Genomic DNA, 18079 nt, shown 5'->3' with positions numbered 1-18079 from the left:
GTGGGAGCGAGGTAGGATCTGTGTCTTTGATCATCTGACCATCTTAGCGAGTGGATGTGCTCGCCCTTCGGTCCCCTCGTGGGAAATCCCGTCTCAGGGTAAGCACCATTTCTACCTTTATTTCGGTTTTTAACTTAATTGAAATGGGATAATTTATTTTCTTACGCAGGGGTTTGCTGTCGAGTTTCACGTTCACCGCTAAATTTGTCGAAATGTCTTAGCTTCCCACCTAAGATTTTATACTACTTGTTTGGACGCAATACCCCTTTTCTTAACCTTTGTACTATGTTGTAATTATCCCTCGCGTTGCCTCCCGGTATTTCTGTGTCACCTTGCATAAGTACGAAAAATCTATGCACATTACCCGAAGAGTTTTAGATAATGATGCAAGTGTACTGTAGGTCGGTGTTTGATTTTATTTGTATATTCGTGTAGAATGGCACTAGTCCTCATTTAGTCAACCTATATCGTCGGATTAGGGTTTCTATAGGTTTGAATTTAGTGAATAAATTTCTTTTCGCGGACGGCGCATGTCTGGAGGCATGCTTAATAACTGTTTAATTCCCCTTTGTAAAGGTCTTTCAATTTCGAGTTTCTGATTTTTTCTCTTTTTTTAAAAAAATGTTGTAATCAAAGGGCAATTATCCTCTTCGTTTTCTTTCATAGGAAAAAGCTACGTTCCATTACCTCTCAGAGTTCCATGCCGCTTTCCGCATTCATTCCGTAGTTATCATGTTTCCTAACCTGTTTGTTTACATTTTGTGCTGCGATGCCTTTGTTGGATCTTAGTTTTTTTTTTTTTTTTTTTTACTAAGTTACAATTTCATTCTTTATTATTATTATTATTATTATTATTATTATTATTATTATTATTATCTGTGTAATCAGCCAAAATACGATTACACTCCGAAAGCCGTAAAGGTAACTATTGACTTACCACAGCTCCTCCAGGGCTGGCCATCACCTTCTCCCTGAAGCTCGCCAGTAGCTCAGCCGATTCCTCCTCAATAAGCTGGCTCATTGTCCGCCTGCCGAAGCCCAGATCTCGAAGATGACGCAGCACAAATCGACGCTGCTCCTGCCAGAACGTTTCGTCGGTGAGCAGGACGCCGCGCCTCACTCCCCAGGTGCGCGTTTCGTAGAAGATACCTTTGGGTCGGCCGTCGAACTCTTCTCTGTTGAGTACCTCGCGGACAGCTTCATAGCTGCAGAGGACCACCTGCAGGTCCTTGCCTACCCGCAAGCCTACCAGGGAGCTGTTATATTGTCTAGCCAGCTCTGCGGTGGCACCGGCCAAGAAACCTGTCTTCTTGCGCATGCGCACGATCTCCAGCGCGCTGCCGAGAACCGGTAGCCAGGGAGGACCTGCAACATAAAGACCTCAGCTCAGGAGCTAATGAAGGTGAAATAAATTACAGTAGAAGGAATCTGAATAGGAACTGTCCCGGCATTTGCCCGGAACTGAAATTGGGAAACCACAAAAACCATTCTCAGGACAGCTGACGATCGGGTTCGAACCCAAGTGCTCCCGAATGCAAGCTCAGTTCTTTTGGTTTTTTCCGTATATACCCTTCGTAATACAAAGTGAAGCCGAACTCCCCCGACAACCTATCGGAGGTTGTTCAGGGATACCTTCTGAGTATATTGGTATACAGTAAGGGACACGTGATCTCCAGTGGCTCATTATAGAGTAATTGTACTTCGTTTGATTTGTTGCCCCAGTTAGCTTTGTATCTGCATTGCAATAAAATCTCAGACGAATTCCTGATAAAAACTGGTGCCCGGCAAGGAGAAGAATTGTCACCCCTCCTCTTCAACCTCGTCCTAGATAAGGTGAAGAGGGAATGGGAAAAAGAATTGAAATCGCAAAATAGCTGGAACACAGTAAACATTGAAAAAAAAAACAACTTGAAATTCCATGCTTTGCCTTCGCGGATGACCTGGCCCTTATGTCCACCGATGAAGTTACGGTGATAAAGCAAGTTGAAATTCTCCAAGCAAGTGCCGAAAAGGTCGGACTTCATATCTCCTTCCAGGAAACTGATTTTTTTCTGTTCAGAACTAGACATCCATAGTCTCAATACAAACTACGGACAAATTAACAGTGTCCCTCATTTCAAATACCTACCTGGGTAAAATCTTCAAACAAACTGGACAAAAAAAAAGCCCAAAACAACCGCGTCCAAAAACTCAGAAGAGCATATGGGAGAACAAGAGAAATTTACAACAAAAAATGTATGCCTCACCACGTTAAGATTAAACATTACGATACTGTAATCAAACCCGACCGAGCTCGATAGCTGCGGCCAGTATCCAGTATTCGGGAGATAGTAGGTTCGAACCCCACTGTCGGCAGCCCTGAAAGTGGTTTTCTGTGGTTTCCCATTTTCACACCAGGCAAATGCTGGGGCTGTACCTTCATTATGGCCACGGCCGCCTCCTTCCCACTTCTAGCCCTTCCCTGTCCCATCGTCGCCATAAGACCTATCTGTGTCGGTGCGACGTAAAGCAACTAGCAAAAAAAAAAAAAAAAAAAAAAAAAATCAACCCGAGACTTTATATGCAGGGAAAACTCTAACGCTTTATAAAAAGGGTGAGCTCGAAAATATCCGAAAAGAAGAGCGAAAAATCGTGAGGAAAATTTTAGGACCAAGACACACGGAAGAAGGGTACCGCCTCCAATTCCGGAAATCCAAAGAAAAATGATCTAATATTGCGGCAGACCTCAGGAAAAGAAGGTAAAAATTTTATGGACGAGGCTTTCAGAAACCAGACTAACAAACCTAATTCTTGAAAGGTTTGATAAACTGAAGAATTTCCCTTGGACACAACAAACAAAAGTGGACATGAAGAACGCACAAATTCAACCTGGATAAATTTTGAATCGAAATATATGCAGAAAGAAAATTGACAAATGGGAAGTTACTGCAGAAAAAGAACTGTTATGGTTTCGGACCCCAGTGGATTATAAAAAATCCGGATAATCCGACAAACTAAAAAAACAAATACAGTACATGTTATATAATCTATTAACATAAGCTGTACAGTAATACCTTTTTTAATTGAACAAAAGAAAATAAGAACACTTTTCTTACAATTACCTACGATTCTGTTTTATGCACTAAAATAATGTGCGAGTTTTTTTTTTCTGTTTTACATTTGTATAACGTTTGCACGCAGCACGACCACGAAGACGTTTTGCTAACAACAGTTCTGCCGGTGTGGTTTCAGTCAAGGATTCTAAATAGACCATCAGTTTGTCCAGCTGCATTATTGCCTCTCCATGAGTCATTGTTTCTTCCGATGGAGTGTCGGTTTCATTTTCGAATACACCGTCAGTGAATTAATAGTGCGTTGCATTCGGAAGAGCGTGGGTTAGAATCCCACCTCGGCCGTCCTGGGAATGATTTTCCACGGTTTCCCATTCTCACTTCCAGGCGAACGCCGGGACTGTACCACTGATAGACCGTGGCCGAATTACTTCCACCGAGCTCGATAGCTGCAGTCGCTTAAGTGGGGCCGGTATCCAGTAATTATTGGGAGATAGTGGGTTCGAGCCCCACTGTCGGCAGCCCTGAAGATGGTTTTCCGTGGTTTCCCATTTTCACACCAGGAAAATGCCGGGGCTGTACCTTAATTAAGGCCACGGCCGCTTCCTTCCATTTCCTATCCCATCGTCGCCATAAGACATATCTGTGTCGGTGCGACGTAAAGCAAAAAAAAAAAAAAACAACAAAAAAAACCCAACCACACAAACTTCAAATTCCGCTCCTTAACTATCCTTGGCGGAAGAGATATTCAAGAAGAGTCAACGCCTCAAAAGAAATACTGTACAAGTACAAATACATTTTTATTATTTTCGATCCGGATTAATGAGGGACGGATAAACGAGGTTCTTGTATTCAGTAGCGTAGCCAGGATCGGCCAATGGGGGGGGGGGGGGGGTTACAGTTACAAAATTAAGATATAACATACGGTAATGAAAGTGCTTGTGCTTGTGCGTGTCTGGTACGCGCATGCATGACTGTCATAAGGATACTGATACAAGAGTGAATTACTGTATGTGATATTCAGATTGCAATACACTACAAAATTCTTACTTTAAAATACAGAACAAGAACAATATGATCGAGGTCAGCAGTTTTATCTCGAACGGTATGTTCAGTTTACAATCTAAAATCTAATTTTCGAGGCTTCCTAGAAAATAAATTTAACAGATCTGTTGGTTTTACAACTATGTCTCTGTGAATGTTCAAGGGAGCCAACCCGTTGAGTCGACTTTCACTTGTGGTATTTCTGAGGTAGGTTTTAAGGCGTCTTAATGTTGAAAATGATCTCTCACTGGCTGCAGTGGTGACAGGTAGGGTGGCAAACACTCTCAACAAGCAGTAGATTGCAGGGAGTTTATCTTGATCACATAAAAGAAGTTTATTGTTTACTGTCAGTTTCTATTTTCTTTTTGTGAAAGTTCAATGGGGGGGGGGTTCTAACCCCCAGTAACCCCCCCCCTGGCTACGCCCCTGCTTGTATTGTAATAATAATAATAATAATAATAATACTTGACAAACGCGGGGGTATCCCGCAACAGTTCTTTAACGTGTCACACGGAGTTATTACTGTACCTTTAAAAGACCCCTTTACTGTACAGTTCACTGGGAGAAAGATCGAACGCACTGTGGTAGGAGTGTATACATCTTTCGACTGAGGGTTTGTGCATTACTCTGTGTTTTGTGTTGTACATTTTGGTTTTTGCAAGTTGTAGGCTTTTTCACTTTTGTGAGGGTATTTTCACAGAAACAAGGACGGTTGGGGTAACAAACCGAATAAATCGTAATTACATTATTACTCTGTAAGAAGCCACCGGAGACCACGGGTCACTCATGCCAGTATACTCAGAGTTATCCCTAACAACCTGCGAAACTTCGACGGCGGAGTTCGGGTTCACCGTACGTATTGACGAAAAAAAAAAAAAAAAAAAAAAAAAAAAGTCAAGAATGATCGCATGGTATTGTATGATCCTCGTATTCAATATGTTTTTAAACTTAACAGCCAGCGACCTTTTCACACACTACACTCATTGAAATGGCTAAGAGATCTCCCAATTAAAACAAATAAATTATTTATACAAAGTCTAATTCTACCCATTTTCGGCTATGGAGACGTTGCATTCAACACTTTAAACAGCACTCTCGGTACCAAATTACAGCGTGCATACAACGCATGTATCCGCTTTATCTTCAATAAACCGAGACATTCCCATATCGCTCCCTACCTCAATCTTGGCTATTTAGAGGACAGACGAAAGCTGCATTCTGTGTCAGTTATTCATAGTGTTTTACTGAACGAAACAACGGTTTACTTCAGAGACGATCTTCAGTACTTATCATCCAGAAATAATCTCCAAACAAGATCATTAACTAACTCCCTGCTAACTTTCCCTACCATCACGCTACTAGTTACAGTGATTCGTTCATCGCCGCTAGGATACGCCTGTGGAATTCCTTATCGGCTGAAGTTAGGGACATTCCTAGTACTCTTCTTCTCCTTCCTCCTCTTCATCGGTTTACCCTCCAGGGCCGGTTTTTCCCTCGGACTCAGCGAGGGATCCCACCTCTACCGCCTCAACGGCAGTGTTCTGGAGCTTCAGACTCTAGGTCGGGGGATGAAACTGGGGAGGATGACCAGTACCTCGCCCAGGTGGCCTCACCTGCTATGCTGAACAAGGGCCTTGTGGGGAGAAGGGAAGTTTGGAAGGGATTTACAAGGAAGAGGGAAGGAAGTTGCCGTGGCCTTAAGTTAGGTTCCATCCCGGCATTTGCCTGGAGGAGAAATGAAAAACCACGGAAAACCACTTCCAGGATGGCTGAGGAGGGAATCGAAACCCCCTCTACTCAACTGACCTCCCGAGGCTGAGTGGACCCCGTTCCAGCTCTCGTACCACTTTTCAAATTTCGTGGCAGAGCCGGGAATCGAACCCGGCCTCCGGGGGTGGCAGCTAGTCACACTAACCACTATACCACAGAGGCGGACCATTCCTAGTAGTCGGCGCTTCAAAAGAAGGTGTTGCAAAAATTACTTAGGGCCTACATATAAGAACACTAACTGTTACCCACGGCTTCGCTCGCGAGGATTTCGTAAGTTGATCAAATGAATCATTCCTCGGTACTGCACTAAGACATTATCTGAACATCCCTAAAGCATCACAACTCACCGAAAAATTGCGTTTCATTTACCGCAGTTCCTTTTTGTAAACCACGTTTGTGGTGTTGCCTTTTGGACCTGAGGTCACCAGGCTACTGGCAGAGCTAACTCGACCATACGACATAGAACTCTTCATATGAAGAACAGTCCTCTCTCAAGTCGGAAAAAAATGTTTCTTTGTTTTTAAAGGAGATTCCAAATACCTATTTCCACGTCTGTAACATCTTCAGATTTTTTTTATTTTTTTATTTTTTTTACAACTTGCTCTACGTCGCACCGACACAGATAGGTTTCATGGCGACGAAGGGACAGGAAGGGGCTAGTTGGAAGGAAAAGGCCGTGACCTTAATTGCGGTACAGCCCCAGCATTTGCCTGATGTGAAAATGGGAAACTACCGAAAAACATCTTCAGGGTTCCCGGATACAAGCTCACAGCTGCGCGCCCCCAACCGCGCGGCCAAATCGCCCGGTTCTTCATTTTTTGTGATATACGTAGTGTGATATATAGGTAGCAGGTAGGGACCCTCTTCGGAGGCAGCCCTACCCAGGGAGTGGCGCCCCTGCCTATGTGAGTCCCAGAGCACACTGACCCGGTGTGTAACATCTGGTATGGGTCCCAGCTCAGGGTTACGAGTGAAGACCTCAACGGCATCTACGGCGGAGAAGGTGGACTTCGGTACGGCGGAGATGGCGGAAGGGGCATACCCGTAGCGTCTGTACTCCAGAGGAGCGGCTACGAAAGGCGTCTGTCTCCATGTTAGGGGCGGCCTAATTTTGAACCTGGCAGTAGGTATAAAATGCCTTTGGGTGTGGCGAGCCCATCGTAACAATAGCCTATATGGACAAAGCAGATATGGTGCCTCGGAAAAGGTTAGGGCGTCCCCTGCTAAAAGCGACGCGCAGCTCTTCAGGTGCTGGAGGAACTGTGAAAAATGGGCAACCAGCACCAAACTACATCAAAATTGCGACAGTTAATGTACTGACACTGACGGGAAAGACAGAAGAACTGGTGGACTTCATGATAGAAAAAGATATAGCCATACTTGGACTGTGCGAGACCAAGAAGAGAGGTACAGGGGAGATCCCTCTGAGAGAAGGATACAGGCTGTATTACAGCGGAGGACCTGAAGCAAAAAATGGAGTGGCCATCATACTTAGAAGAGAAATCCAAGAATATCTGGAATATACAAAGTACGTCAGCGATAGGATGATGATGATGAGACTCCAGTTTGAAAATGGCGTGAAAGATCTATTTCAGTTGTATGCCCCACAAACGGGTTGCATAGATGAACATCTAGAGGACTTCTTAGAGGAAATGGAGAGACAGATAGAAGATAAGGAAGTACTATTGATGGGAGATCTAAATGCACAAGTTGGAATGGAAAGACAAGGAAAGGAAGATGTTATAGGGCCCTTTGGATATGGAAATGTAAATCCAGAAGGCGAGTTGTTGGTGGATTTTTGCATGAGGAATCAAATGATTGTTGGAAACACCTGGTTTAGGAAGAAGAACAGTCAGAAGATTACAAGGTATGGCTGGGGAGACAGACGAACAAAGACCATGATTGATTATATAATCGTAGAGAAAGAACACCGGAAGAACCTTGTAGATGTAACAGCCATGCCTGAAGAAGCCTTTGGTGGAGATCATAGAGTTGTGATAGGAAAATTGAAAGTTGGAAAGATTGAAAAACCCCAATTAAGAAGAGAGAGAAGAATTAAAGTATGGAAGTTGAAGGAGAAAAGCGTACAAGAAGAATTTCAAAGGGAAATAATACCCTTGGTACCCAGGACAGAGGTGGGGAATGTTGAAGAGGAATGGAAAAGATTTAAGGAAGCACTAGTTGGATGTGCAGAAAAGGTGTGTGGTAGAACATCAGGAAATGTGAAAGACAAAGAAACACACTGGTGGAATGATAGGGTAAAGATTAAAGGGAAGGAAAAGAAAATGGCATGGAAGGCATGGAAAACATCCAAGACCGAAGAAAGTAGAAGAAAATATGTGGAGGCAAAGAATTTGGCCAAGAAAGTAGTGGAGGAAGAAAAGAGGAAAAGCTGGGCCTTATTCACACAGAAATTGAGAGATGATACGCAGGGCAGCAAGAAATTACTGTATGGTATCTTAAGAAACAAAAAGAGAGATCAAGTAAACACCAGATTTGTGAAGGATGAAGGTGGCATAATTTTAACAAAGCCAGAAGAAATAAGAAATAGATGGAGAGAGTATTTTCAGAAGCTGCTGAACATAAGAACGGATGACAGTCATTCAATGGACGACCAGGAAAGACAATTAGTTGACGAAGAAATGGATAAAGAAATTACAATGAATGAAATTGAAATGGCAGTAAGAAAGATGAAGAATGGAAAAACTGCTGGAATAGATGAAATTTCAGTGGAGATGATAAAGGCAGCTGGAGCTGTAGGCCTGCAGTGGACATATCGGGTTCTCAGGAATGTCTGGGAGAATAAGGAGGTCCCTGAGGATTGGCAAAAAGGAATAATCATCCCAATTTTCAAGAAAGGTGATAAGAAAGTTTTGAAGAACTACAGGGGAATTACTCTAATATCCCATGTTGCTAAGATAATGGAAAGAATACTGGAAAGTAGAATAAGGTTGAGGGTTGAGAAGCAGATACAGGAAAATCAGTTTGGTTTCAGAAGTGGAAGATCAACAATAGAGCCCATTTTCATTATGAGACAACTAATGGAAAAGCATTGGGAGTACGGGAATGATATGGTGATGACATTCATTGATATTGAAAAGGCATATGACAGTGTCCCTAGGACGAAAGTTTGGGACAGTCTGGTACAAAAAGGAATTGGACAGGGATTAATAAAAATGATCATGGCATTGTATAAGGAATGTTGTAGTTGCGTGCAAACACAAGTTGGCAGGACAAGTTGGTTCAAAATAACTAGTGGGCTGAGACAGGGAAGTGTTCTATCACCAATCCTGTTTACAATAGTAATGGATGACATCATGAGAACAGCAAAAGCAGCATATGGAGGAAGAGAAATGAACATGATGTTATTTGCAGATGATATTGTGATTTGGGGAGAAGACGACAGGAAGGTTCAAGAACAGTTGAATGTGGTGAATGGGAAGATTGAAGAATGTGGATTGAAAATAAGTGTAGAAAAGAGTAAAACTCTTGTTATGACGAGAGGGGAGAAAGAAGGGAAAGGTCAGATTAGACTTGCAGACAAGCCCCTGGAAGTAGTGGAAACGTTTAAATACCTGGGGAGTGAATTAATGGAGAATGCTCGACTGGATGCTGAGATTAGTAAAAGGATTCAAGCTGGAAGTTGTTTCTATCATAGTGTAAGAAATATGTTATGGGACAAAGATGTGCCAATGGAAGCAAAGGATACTATGTACAAGATGTATTACGTACCCATAACAACTTACGGAGCAGAAACTTGGACAATGACAAAGAAGGATGAGAGTCGAATACAGGCAGCTGAAATGAAATTCTTGAGGAGTATGATACAGAAGAGTAGACGAGACAAAATAAGGAATGAGAAAATCCGGGAAGAAATTGGAGTGGAAAAAATGAATGATAGAATAGAGAAGAGCCGACTAAGATGGTTTGGGCACATAAAGCGAATGAGCGACGAAAGAATGCCAAAAAAGGTGATGGAAATGCAAGTCCAAGGAAGGAGAGGCCGTGGACGACCACGATTGAGATGGAAGGATACTATCCAACGCAGCATTATAGAAACAAACCTGGACTGGGACACAGTGTTGGAGGAGGAGTGGTGGAAAGACCGAAGAAAGTGGAGAGGAACCATATTTGCCCCTACCCGGCTACAGCTGGATAAAGGGAAATGATGATGATGATGACGTATCCTCATAAAAGGAATTCAACTCCTTCACTTATCTGAACCCCCGTTAAGTGGCTTTTCCGAAAACAAAAATGTGTTTCTTTATTTTTAAAAGAGATTCCATGTACAAGTTTTCACGTCTGTAAAAACTACAGTTTCTGAGATATAAGCATCCTCATGAAGAGCATTCAATCCCCTTTTCACTTATTTTTACACCCTTAAGTGAATTTTCAGAAAACAAAAAATGCGTCTTTTTTTTATTTTAAAAGGAGATTCCAAATACCAAGTTCAGTTTTTGAGTGTTTGAGGTATAGTTATACTCATTTTAAAATTTCACCCCCTTAGCGACGGAATACAAAAATACTTCCTTACTGAGCATCTAGACTGTAATATAAATGAATTCCCAAAGTTTCATTTCTTTATATCCAGCAGTTTTGGCTCGGCGATGATGAATCACTCAGCCAGTCGGTCAGTCAGTCAGTCACTCAGGACATGTTATATACACTATATAGGAACTAGACGATAAGCTTTTCCAGTTCGTCTATGTTACACCATTTTAGTATGTTGTAGAATTTAACATAAATTAAACAGTGTATTATGATTGGGCATAATAGCACGCTCTAAAGACTGAGCCACGCCATAGGAAATAAGACGATAATAAATAAATAAATAAATAAATAAATAAATAAATAAATAAATAAATAAATAAATAAATGTAATTATTATAAAAGTATAATTTACCTCCCAAGCAGATACAAACCCTGTAGATAGCACAACAAAGAAGGTTCAGTTTGTAGCTGTGAGGATCAAGTATTACCTGGTGGGAAGTTGGGAGGCTTGCGTGTGTCCATATACAACAGGAGCGCCAGGATGATGACGAAGAGCACCGCTGCTACCCACATCCTGCGGGATAAACAACACTACATTATTATTTCGGAACAGGTTATTTTCAAGTTTTGTTTTAAGAGGAAAAATGTAAACCTTTCCATTTGCGAAAAGCTAATGATCATGAATATGTCTTTCAATAATGAAACTCAAATATTGATAACGAACGATTTATTTGCATCATTTCATAGATATGGGTACAGAGGTTCTTTTTTTTATACAGACCTACACCTCGAGCACCTGCCAACATCACTGTTACTAAGTACAACATGAACGGCTGCTAATTTCAGATGATCGCCAGCCAAAAGACATAGCCTAAACAGGAGGCTGTGGTTTTAGAGCAAGCGATTCCAACTGAGGTGCTCCCACGGCTCCGGTCGGCCCTGGCAGCAGCCCCGGTGCTGTGCTATAGCACCGTTGAGGTGGTGGGGGAAGGAGGGGAAGTGGCAAAGACAGAACCACACGTCGTCAAGTCAGCGCGCAGCCTATGAAAACACTATTATTTATGGCAGTTTTGTGAACACATAAACACACAATTTATTCTGTACATACTTTGCGTTTGCCTTAATGTTCATTTAGCGTTTAAGTCGATTGTTGACATCGTTTTGTGGCAACTAATTTGCCAATAATGGGTGCAATCGATTTGGCAGTAGAAATTCTAAGTACGGCCTCTAAGTCCGCATCAGACAGAGAAGTCCTCGTTCTCCATTTATTTAAATTCAGAATTGAAAACATCTGTTCGCATGCATACGTTGTACCGAATAATGACGTAAATTTTAAGGCAACTGTTTCAAGTTTTGGAAATTCTTGTGGTTGAACACATTTGTAAAAGGATATTAAACCACCACTGTAGTGGTCCTCTGCTTGGAAATATGATGGTGATTTTTCAAGACGTGCTGAAAATAGGGTCGTAAATATTTCAAGGTGAGGTGCCATATCATTCATTTCTTTGAATCGGGCATTGAGTTCAGAGTGCAAAGTCTGAAACGACATCTGATTGTCTCCAAGATTTTCATAAGTAGACAAACGTAAGTTCCTGTACATGACGAGAGATGGTTTGTTTTGATAAGCTTATCGCCCCAAAGTGAGCCTCAGCGCGTGGATCCAGTAATCTATTACACATTCTTTTACAAATTCACCATCAGTAAAGGGTCGCCCACTTTTTGCAATTTTCAGAGCAAGACTAGCCCATAACGTGCTCGAACTACGACTTCTAAAGTGTTGGGTTCAAGTATCTGTGGGACAGCGAGATAAATTAATTAAAATAATTATCTTTGTAGGTTTTTTGTAATAGGTCTTATGGCGACGATGGGATAGGAAAAGGCTAGGAATGGGAAGAAAGCGGCCGGGGCCTTAATTAAGGAACTGCCCCAGCATTTTCTTGGTTTGAAAATGGGAAACCACGGAAAACCATCTTCAGCGCTGCCGACAGTGGGGTTCGAACCCACTACCTCCCGGATGCAAGCTCACAACTGAACGCCCCTAACCGCGCCGCCAACTCGCCCGGTGTGTTTTCTTAGCAGCATATCTAGGTCTAATTCTAAACAGTTCTTAATAATACAAAACCAAAAATGAAAAAATCTAAATTGCATATAAAACAGTTCCTAATGAGTAAGTTATTACGTATCTCTGAAGAGCTTAGCAATTCCGATTTTAACTTAGCAATTTGTTCGGTTCTTGCTGCCCCAACAATGTCTTCATAGGTGGAAACATGTTTTTTGTGGTAGTGTCGTCGAACGGTTGTAGACTTTACGCTTAAAACGACATAACAAATTAAACATTGAGCTTTCCCTTCGGTAATGAGAACAAAATATCCGCGCATGAAGGATTAAACGACATTTTTAACGAAGGAGAAACCAACTGCTCCACTGTCTATTCTATCGAATAGATTCTACTAAGAATGACACACACAAAGAGAGAATGAGAATGAATGTACTGTCTCTTACGTACACATGCACCCTCCACTGCATGGGGAAGGAGGGGAACGGTGCTGGTGCGCCCCAGCACTAAGTGCTCGAGTTGGAAAGGCCTATTTTAGAGGGAGGCCATGGATCTGACTGTTAGTACTACCACGGCCGACTTGATGCAGCGTAGATCTAGTTGGCCGTGGTACGTATCTTAAAACTGCGGTCCGGGCCACCTTTTGAACAAACTAAAGCGAAGTAACGTCATTGCCTCGTCACACTCGTCTTGGTTGCCAAACGAATCGGCGCGCGATTGAAATTGTACTACTACTACCAGTGCTTTAGTTGGAACAAAATATTTACCGGAACTCACCTTATTAATTCAGCAATTCCCAAATGGACTCGTATTGGGTGTCAACATCAGCGGCCTCATGTTTCCGACAAGTTGTTTCATCAGCCGAACGCCTCCCCACATATGGTTGTGGGTTAAATATATGCACAGCAGGCCCAACGCTGCTTATGAAAATAAGTCCGCTTGATTAGTCCGCTTGATCTTGCAACCAGGAGCCTATTTCTCTTTTCGGTGTGGATCTCATTCACGGCACTGAAAGCTCTTTCAGTCTCTGCTGAAGAGATGGAAATGGACTGTACAATCTTGATTAAAGGCATCAGCTGCATTGGAATTTCCTTTCTAAATGCATTAATGTACCTCCTCTTGTATGACATGTGGAAAAAGTCACAAAGGTTGCCAACACTCTCATCACCATAGCAAATATCCAAAGTAGAAGTGGAGGGCCAGTTACTTTTGTATAGTACCTTTGAATCACTGATAACTTTTTTGTCATTCTCTCATGTCTCTGCTGACTAGAGCTGGAACGAAGATGAGATGATGTGGACACATTTTCCATAAGCCTGTTATTTAAACTGTCCACAAGACTTCTAAAAAACTGCTTTCTGTTAATTTTTACAACTTTTTTAGAAACATGTAATCCTATGTTTCTAAACTTTTTTGTTTTCTGCTGCACCCATGACGTTTCAGCGCTATGTATAGATTATAAGATTTTCTTACTGAATTTAAAAATGTTACGTCATTCTAAAGCGGGTAAATATTTTCCGGAACGGCGTTCCGGTCCGTTCCGGCCCAACTAAACCACTGACTACTACTACTACTACTACTACTACTACTACTACTACTACTACTACTACTAATTGTATTGCAGCACTACGACACAGGTCACTTCACGATTGTAACTTGAGCACATTCAAACGAAGTAATGCATTAACATACTCGTATTAGTGGAGTCCAAAAGCGCCAGTCAGCTTTTGGACAATTCCTCTGTATGAGCCTTTGGCTCGTTGGAATTAATTGTTGCAATAAATATCTACCCGCATCTTAAAAGCTAATTCTTAAAATAATTAATGTACTGAACTGAATGATGTATCAACCACAATTTCACGCTTAAATCATTGCAAACGAACTGTTTTCCCACGCACAATATGCATTACTTACAACAAATTATTGTTATTATCGTAATATATATGAGGCCTGCATTATTTTATTAGTTATCGATCACTATTATTATCTAAATATATGGCCCGATTCCAGTCGAAGACCGGACCGGGAATGTAATGATGCCCCACCTACTCTTGGTATTTGAACTGCGCCGGCTGGAGAGGTATGTCAGTAGAAATCCCGACGACAATAGTTTTCACTAGGAAATGCTTATAAACAGACAGAATCATTTCTCTCCCGCCGGACGTAAAAATCTTGCGTTTCTTTTTCAACCGATAACAGTCTGATGAGTTTTTTTCGGATCAATTGCACGAAGGTCTGTGTACACAAAAAATAATATTTAATAACGACGAGAAAGAGTAAGAATAAATCAACAAACGTGTAAGAGGCTCGAAGAAATAATAATGAGCACATAATACGCACATACACGGGATTTTGATAGCAAAGAATACTATTAAATTATCTCACTGCTGTTTTAAACGGGCTAAGAGAGCAACTGCAGCCAAGCGGTTAAGATATGTAAGGAGTAAGTATGGCAACTCCGCATTGGCGACACCATTGCCGTAACTCGTGCTGACAGTAGGCATGACGCGCGCGCCCCCTTGCCCATATGACAACACCCTAGCTACAGCTCCTCTCACTCGCATCTTACCCTGGCCCATACCCTCTCCTCTGGTCAGGAGTATAGTGCCTTCTATTTCCACACACCATAGTTAAACAAATCTACACGCCGTGCACCTCTCAAGGTCACTGTTACTGAGTGAAACATCAACGGTTGCTAATTTTAGATGACCACCAGCTCTAAGACATATTCATGCCAAAACAAAGGGATTATTAATCCCTCTTACCACTTTATAAATGTCTACGTGCTGTATTCCACTCGGTTATTTGTTTGTTGCTCTTTTTACACGTATTAGCAGGAAATTGTTCACAGTACTATATTTTATTTACATAAACAACATGCACTAGGTTCGTTTTTTTCGTGTAATTTAACGTTTTTAAAGAATGAGCAATGCAGACCTTAGAACAATTGATATAGAAGGCAGTGGCGTATACCGAGGGCTACCAAGGCTATCGGTGAAGCCCAAAACTCAATAAGTCTAAAGCATATTATATTGTAAGCATCTGACACATTGTTCCATTTACAAAACTTGAAAACAATGAGAAAAAACCATCGGAGACTGATATGGCAGCCCAGACTCTCGTCCCTCTCCCCTCGACTCACCTCATGCGGCTTGCTGCTGTACATCGTATAGGAGCGGGGACCGGGCGGTATAGTTCGGTCCATCATATCGCCACTGCTAACTATCAACCATGCCTTACTCATCGTATATATTTCCTCATCTCATACTTCTGACTTAATTATATAGATAACAGAGTGCTGGTATTCCACTCCCGTTTACTTCTACATCCTTATAGGAAGACACTGCAGGGCTGCTGTTATAGGAGCAATATAGGTTTCTTTTTATTGGTAGATCTGCTAAAATAAAATGCAATCTTTCAGGTTTAGTGTTCTCTTTTGTTGGTTGGATTCGAACCCGTGATCATAGGTCAGACACCACCACTGATCTCCCGAGGAAGCTAATTAACCAGTGAACGATAAGTACGTCCGCTGCAAAATTCAACGTTTTTATTTAATAATGATGATAATAACAATAATAGTGCATGCCATCTGTATAGGCTCGGTGGTGACCTAATGGGGATAAAATGAATGGCGAATTGAGGGGAATTAACAGTATCAGGGTGTTGATTTTGAAAATTGAACCGGGACCATGGGACCAAAGGCAAGCATTCTATCCATTTAGCCACAAAGCCGGACTTTAATTTGCTAAAGCTTAGGATACCATGTCCACTGATCAGGGGTTGAGCATTAACAGTAGCTGAGGCCAGGGCAGTAGCTTGTGAAGCAGCCTTGACAACACAGCAGGCTTCTCCGTTGGCTAGTGGCTGCAGGCTTGACGTTCACTAAACTAACCATCGACATGAGATAACCTAAGTCTAGTGGTAGCCTACGTCTTGATCCCAGCATACGCCACTGATGGAAGGTAACAATAAAGAAAACTCTCTGAAAGAATATCGTAAAAATGTAATTTCTTTCCTTCCCGACGGCGGGGGTAGACATCAAAATTGACAAAAATAGATATAAAATGGTACTTTTTGTTTGCTGTTTGAGCGAATTTCGATAGAAACGTAAAGGTTTACAACTTAACTGCGATACTAATAGTATTACACTATAGAACTTTCACCAAAGGAACATGTGTTGCAGTTAAATAGAAGTACGTAGTGATTATACAATTAAAAAGTAATTTAGTGTTTGACTACACAGTAACAAACTGAGTGAGACTGCCAGACTGACGAAGCGGGTGACCTTGGTGAAAATATACCCCTGCTGCCCTTCCTCACAGCACATGCTAGTCTCCACTACTTGCTGTGGCGCTGTACATGCCGGGACGAACAACATTTTGTGCCTAATTTCGCGAAGTATTTTTCTTAATAATTAAAGAAATTTAAGGAAAGAATTAACTGAAAATACAACAGGGTTGGTACATATTGCTCTTTTATATGTAATTCGTAGTTTCAGGGAGCTAAAATGGAATAAAAAAATATTTTTGTCCACTAAGTGACTACACCCCTTCGCCCACTCAGATCTGGTGGCAACCGACCATAACAATCTCTAGGTAAAATCATGATCCGATCACTTCAGCAAAAGAATAATCTAAATAGACAAATAATTCTAGTATGTATAATGCAATAACGCTGTTGATGGTGATTCGTCCGTCGGATGGAGACGTTAAGCTTTGAACAGACCTCTTGGTGTTATTCGATAGAAGTAGGCTACGTGCCGACAGACGGTTTCACCCTCTAACTACATCATTATCATAATCTTCATCCCACATTCAGACGCGCCGGTCGCCCATGGGAGTCACATATAAATGCCTGCACCAGGCGAGCCGAACATGTCTTCAGATACTCCCGGCACTAAACGCCATACGATAAGAAGAGAGATAAAATATTAAAATACAAATTTGATTACATTTTTACAGGCGATGAATAGGTTTCTTGGAATAAACATACACAATTTTGTTTAACTCTCTACACGAATATATTATGTTCAGCCAATCAGTCACAACTCTCCTCAATCACACGGTAATTTCACATGAGGTGTAGCAGATTAACAATATTTAAAACCCTCTTAGTAAAGGAGAACCTAAATTTGATCTCTAATAAAGATAACAGTGTCCTGGAGAGTGAGCTATTTGGTCGAGGATACAGCTGGGAAGGAGGACCAGCACCTCACCCAGGCGGCCTCACCTGCTGTGCTGAACAGGAGCCTTCTGGGAGAATGGGAAGACTGGGAGGGATGGGCCAAGAAGAGGGAAGAAAGCGGCTGTAGCCTTAAGTTAAGTACCATCACGACATTTGCCTGGAGGAGAAGTGGGAAACCACGAAAAAACACTTCGAGGATGACTGAGGTGGGAATCGAACCCACCTCTATTCAATTGACCTTCCGAAGCTGAGTGGACCCCGTTCCAGTCCCCGTGCCACTTTTCAAATTTCGTGGCAGAAGCAGGAATTGAATCCGGGCATCCGAGGGGTGACAACTAATCACATTAACCACTACGCTGTGGTATTTGCAAATAATTATTGTAGGATAAGAGGAAGTCAACTTTCTTGTATTTTACTAGTCACCGCTGCGGCTGTTTCGTGTAATGAACACATGCCTCGTTTCTGAAATTATTGGTGTTCGTTT

General features: G+C 41.8%; 1 protein-coding gene across 1 annotated transcript in view; it reads right to left on the bottom strand.

Annotated features, from left to right (window-relative positions):
• Cyp303a1 (Probable cytochrome P450 303a1) overlaps positions 1-10928 on the bottom strand; it is a 68919-nt gene extending 57991 nt beyond the window's left edge. Inside the window, exons 1-2 of the mRNA XM_067147144.2 lie at positions 10844-10928; positions 938-1365 (exon numbers count right to left, since the gene is read on the bottom strand). Coding sequence (XP_067003245.1) covers positions 938-1365; positions 10844-10928 — 513 coding nt within the window. The remainder of the gene's footprint in view (positions 1-937; positions 1366-10843) is intronic.
• Positions 10929-18079: the final 7151 nt, after the last annotated feature.

Source organism: Anabrus simplex, chromosome 5 (assembly GCF_040414725.1).
Source record: "Anabrus simplex isolate iqAnaSimp1 chromosome 5, ASM4041472v1, whole genome shotgun sequence".
Lineage (NCBI taxonomy): Eukaryota > Metazoa > Arthropoda > Insecta > Orthoptera > Tettigoniidae > Anabrus > Anabrus simplex.
This window is presented reverse-complemented; position numbering and strand designations above follow the sequence as displayed.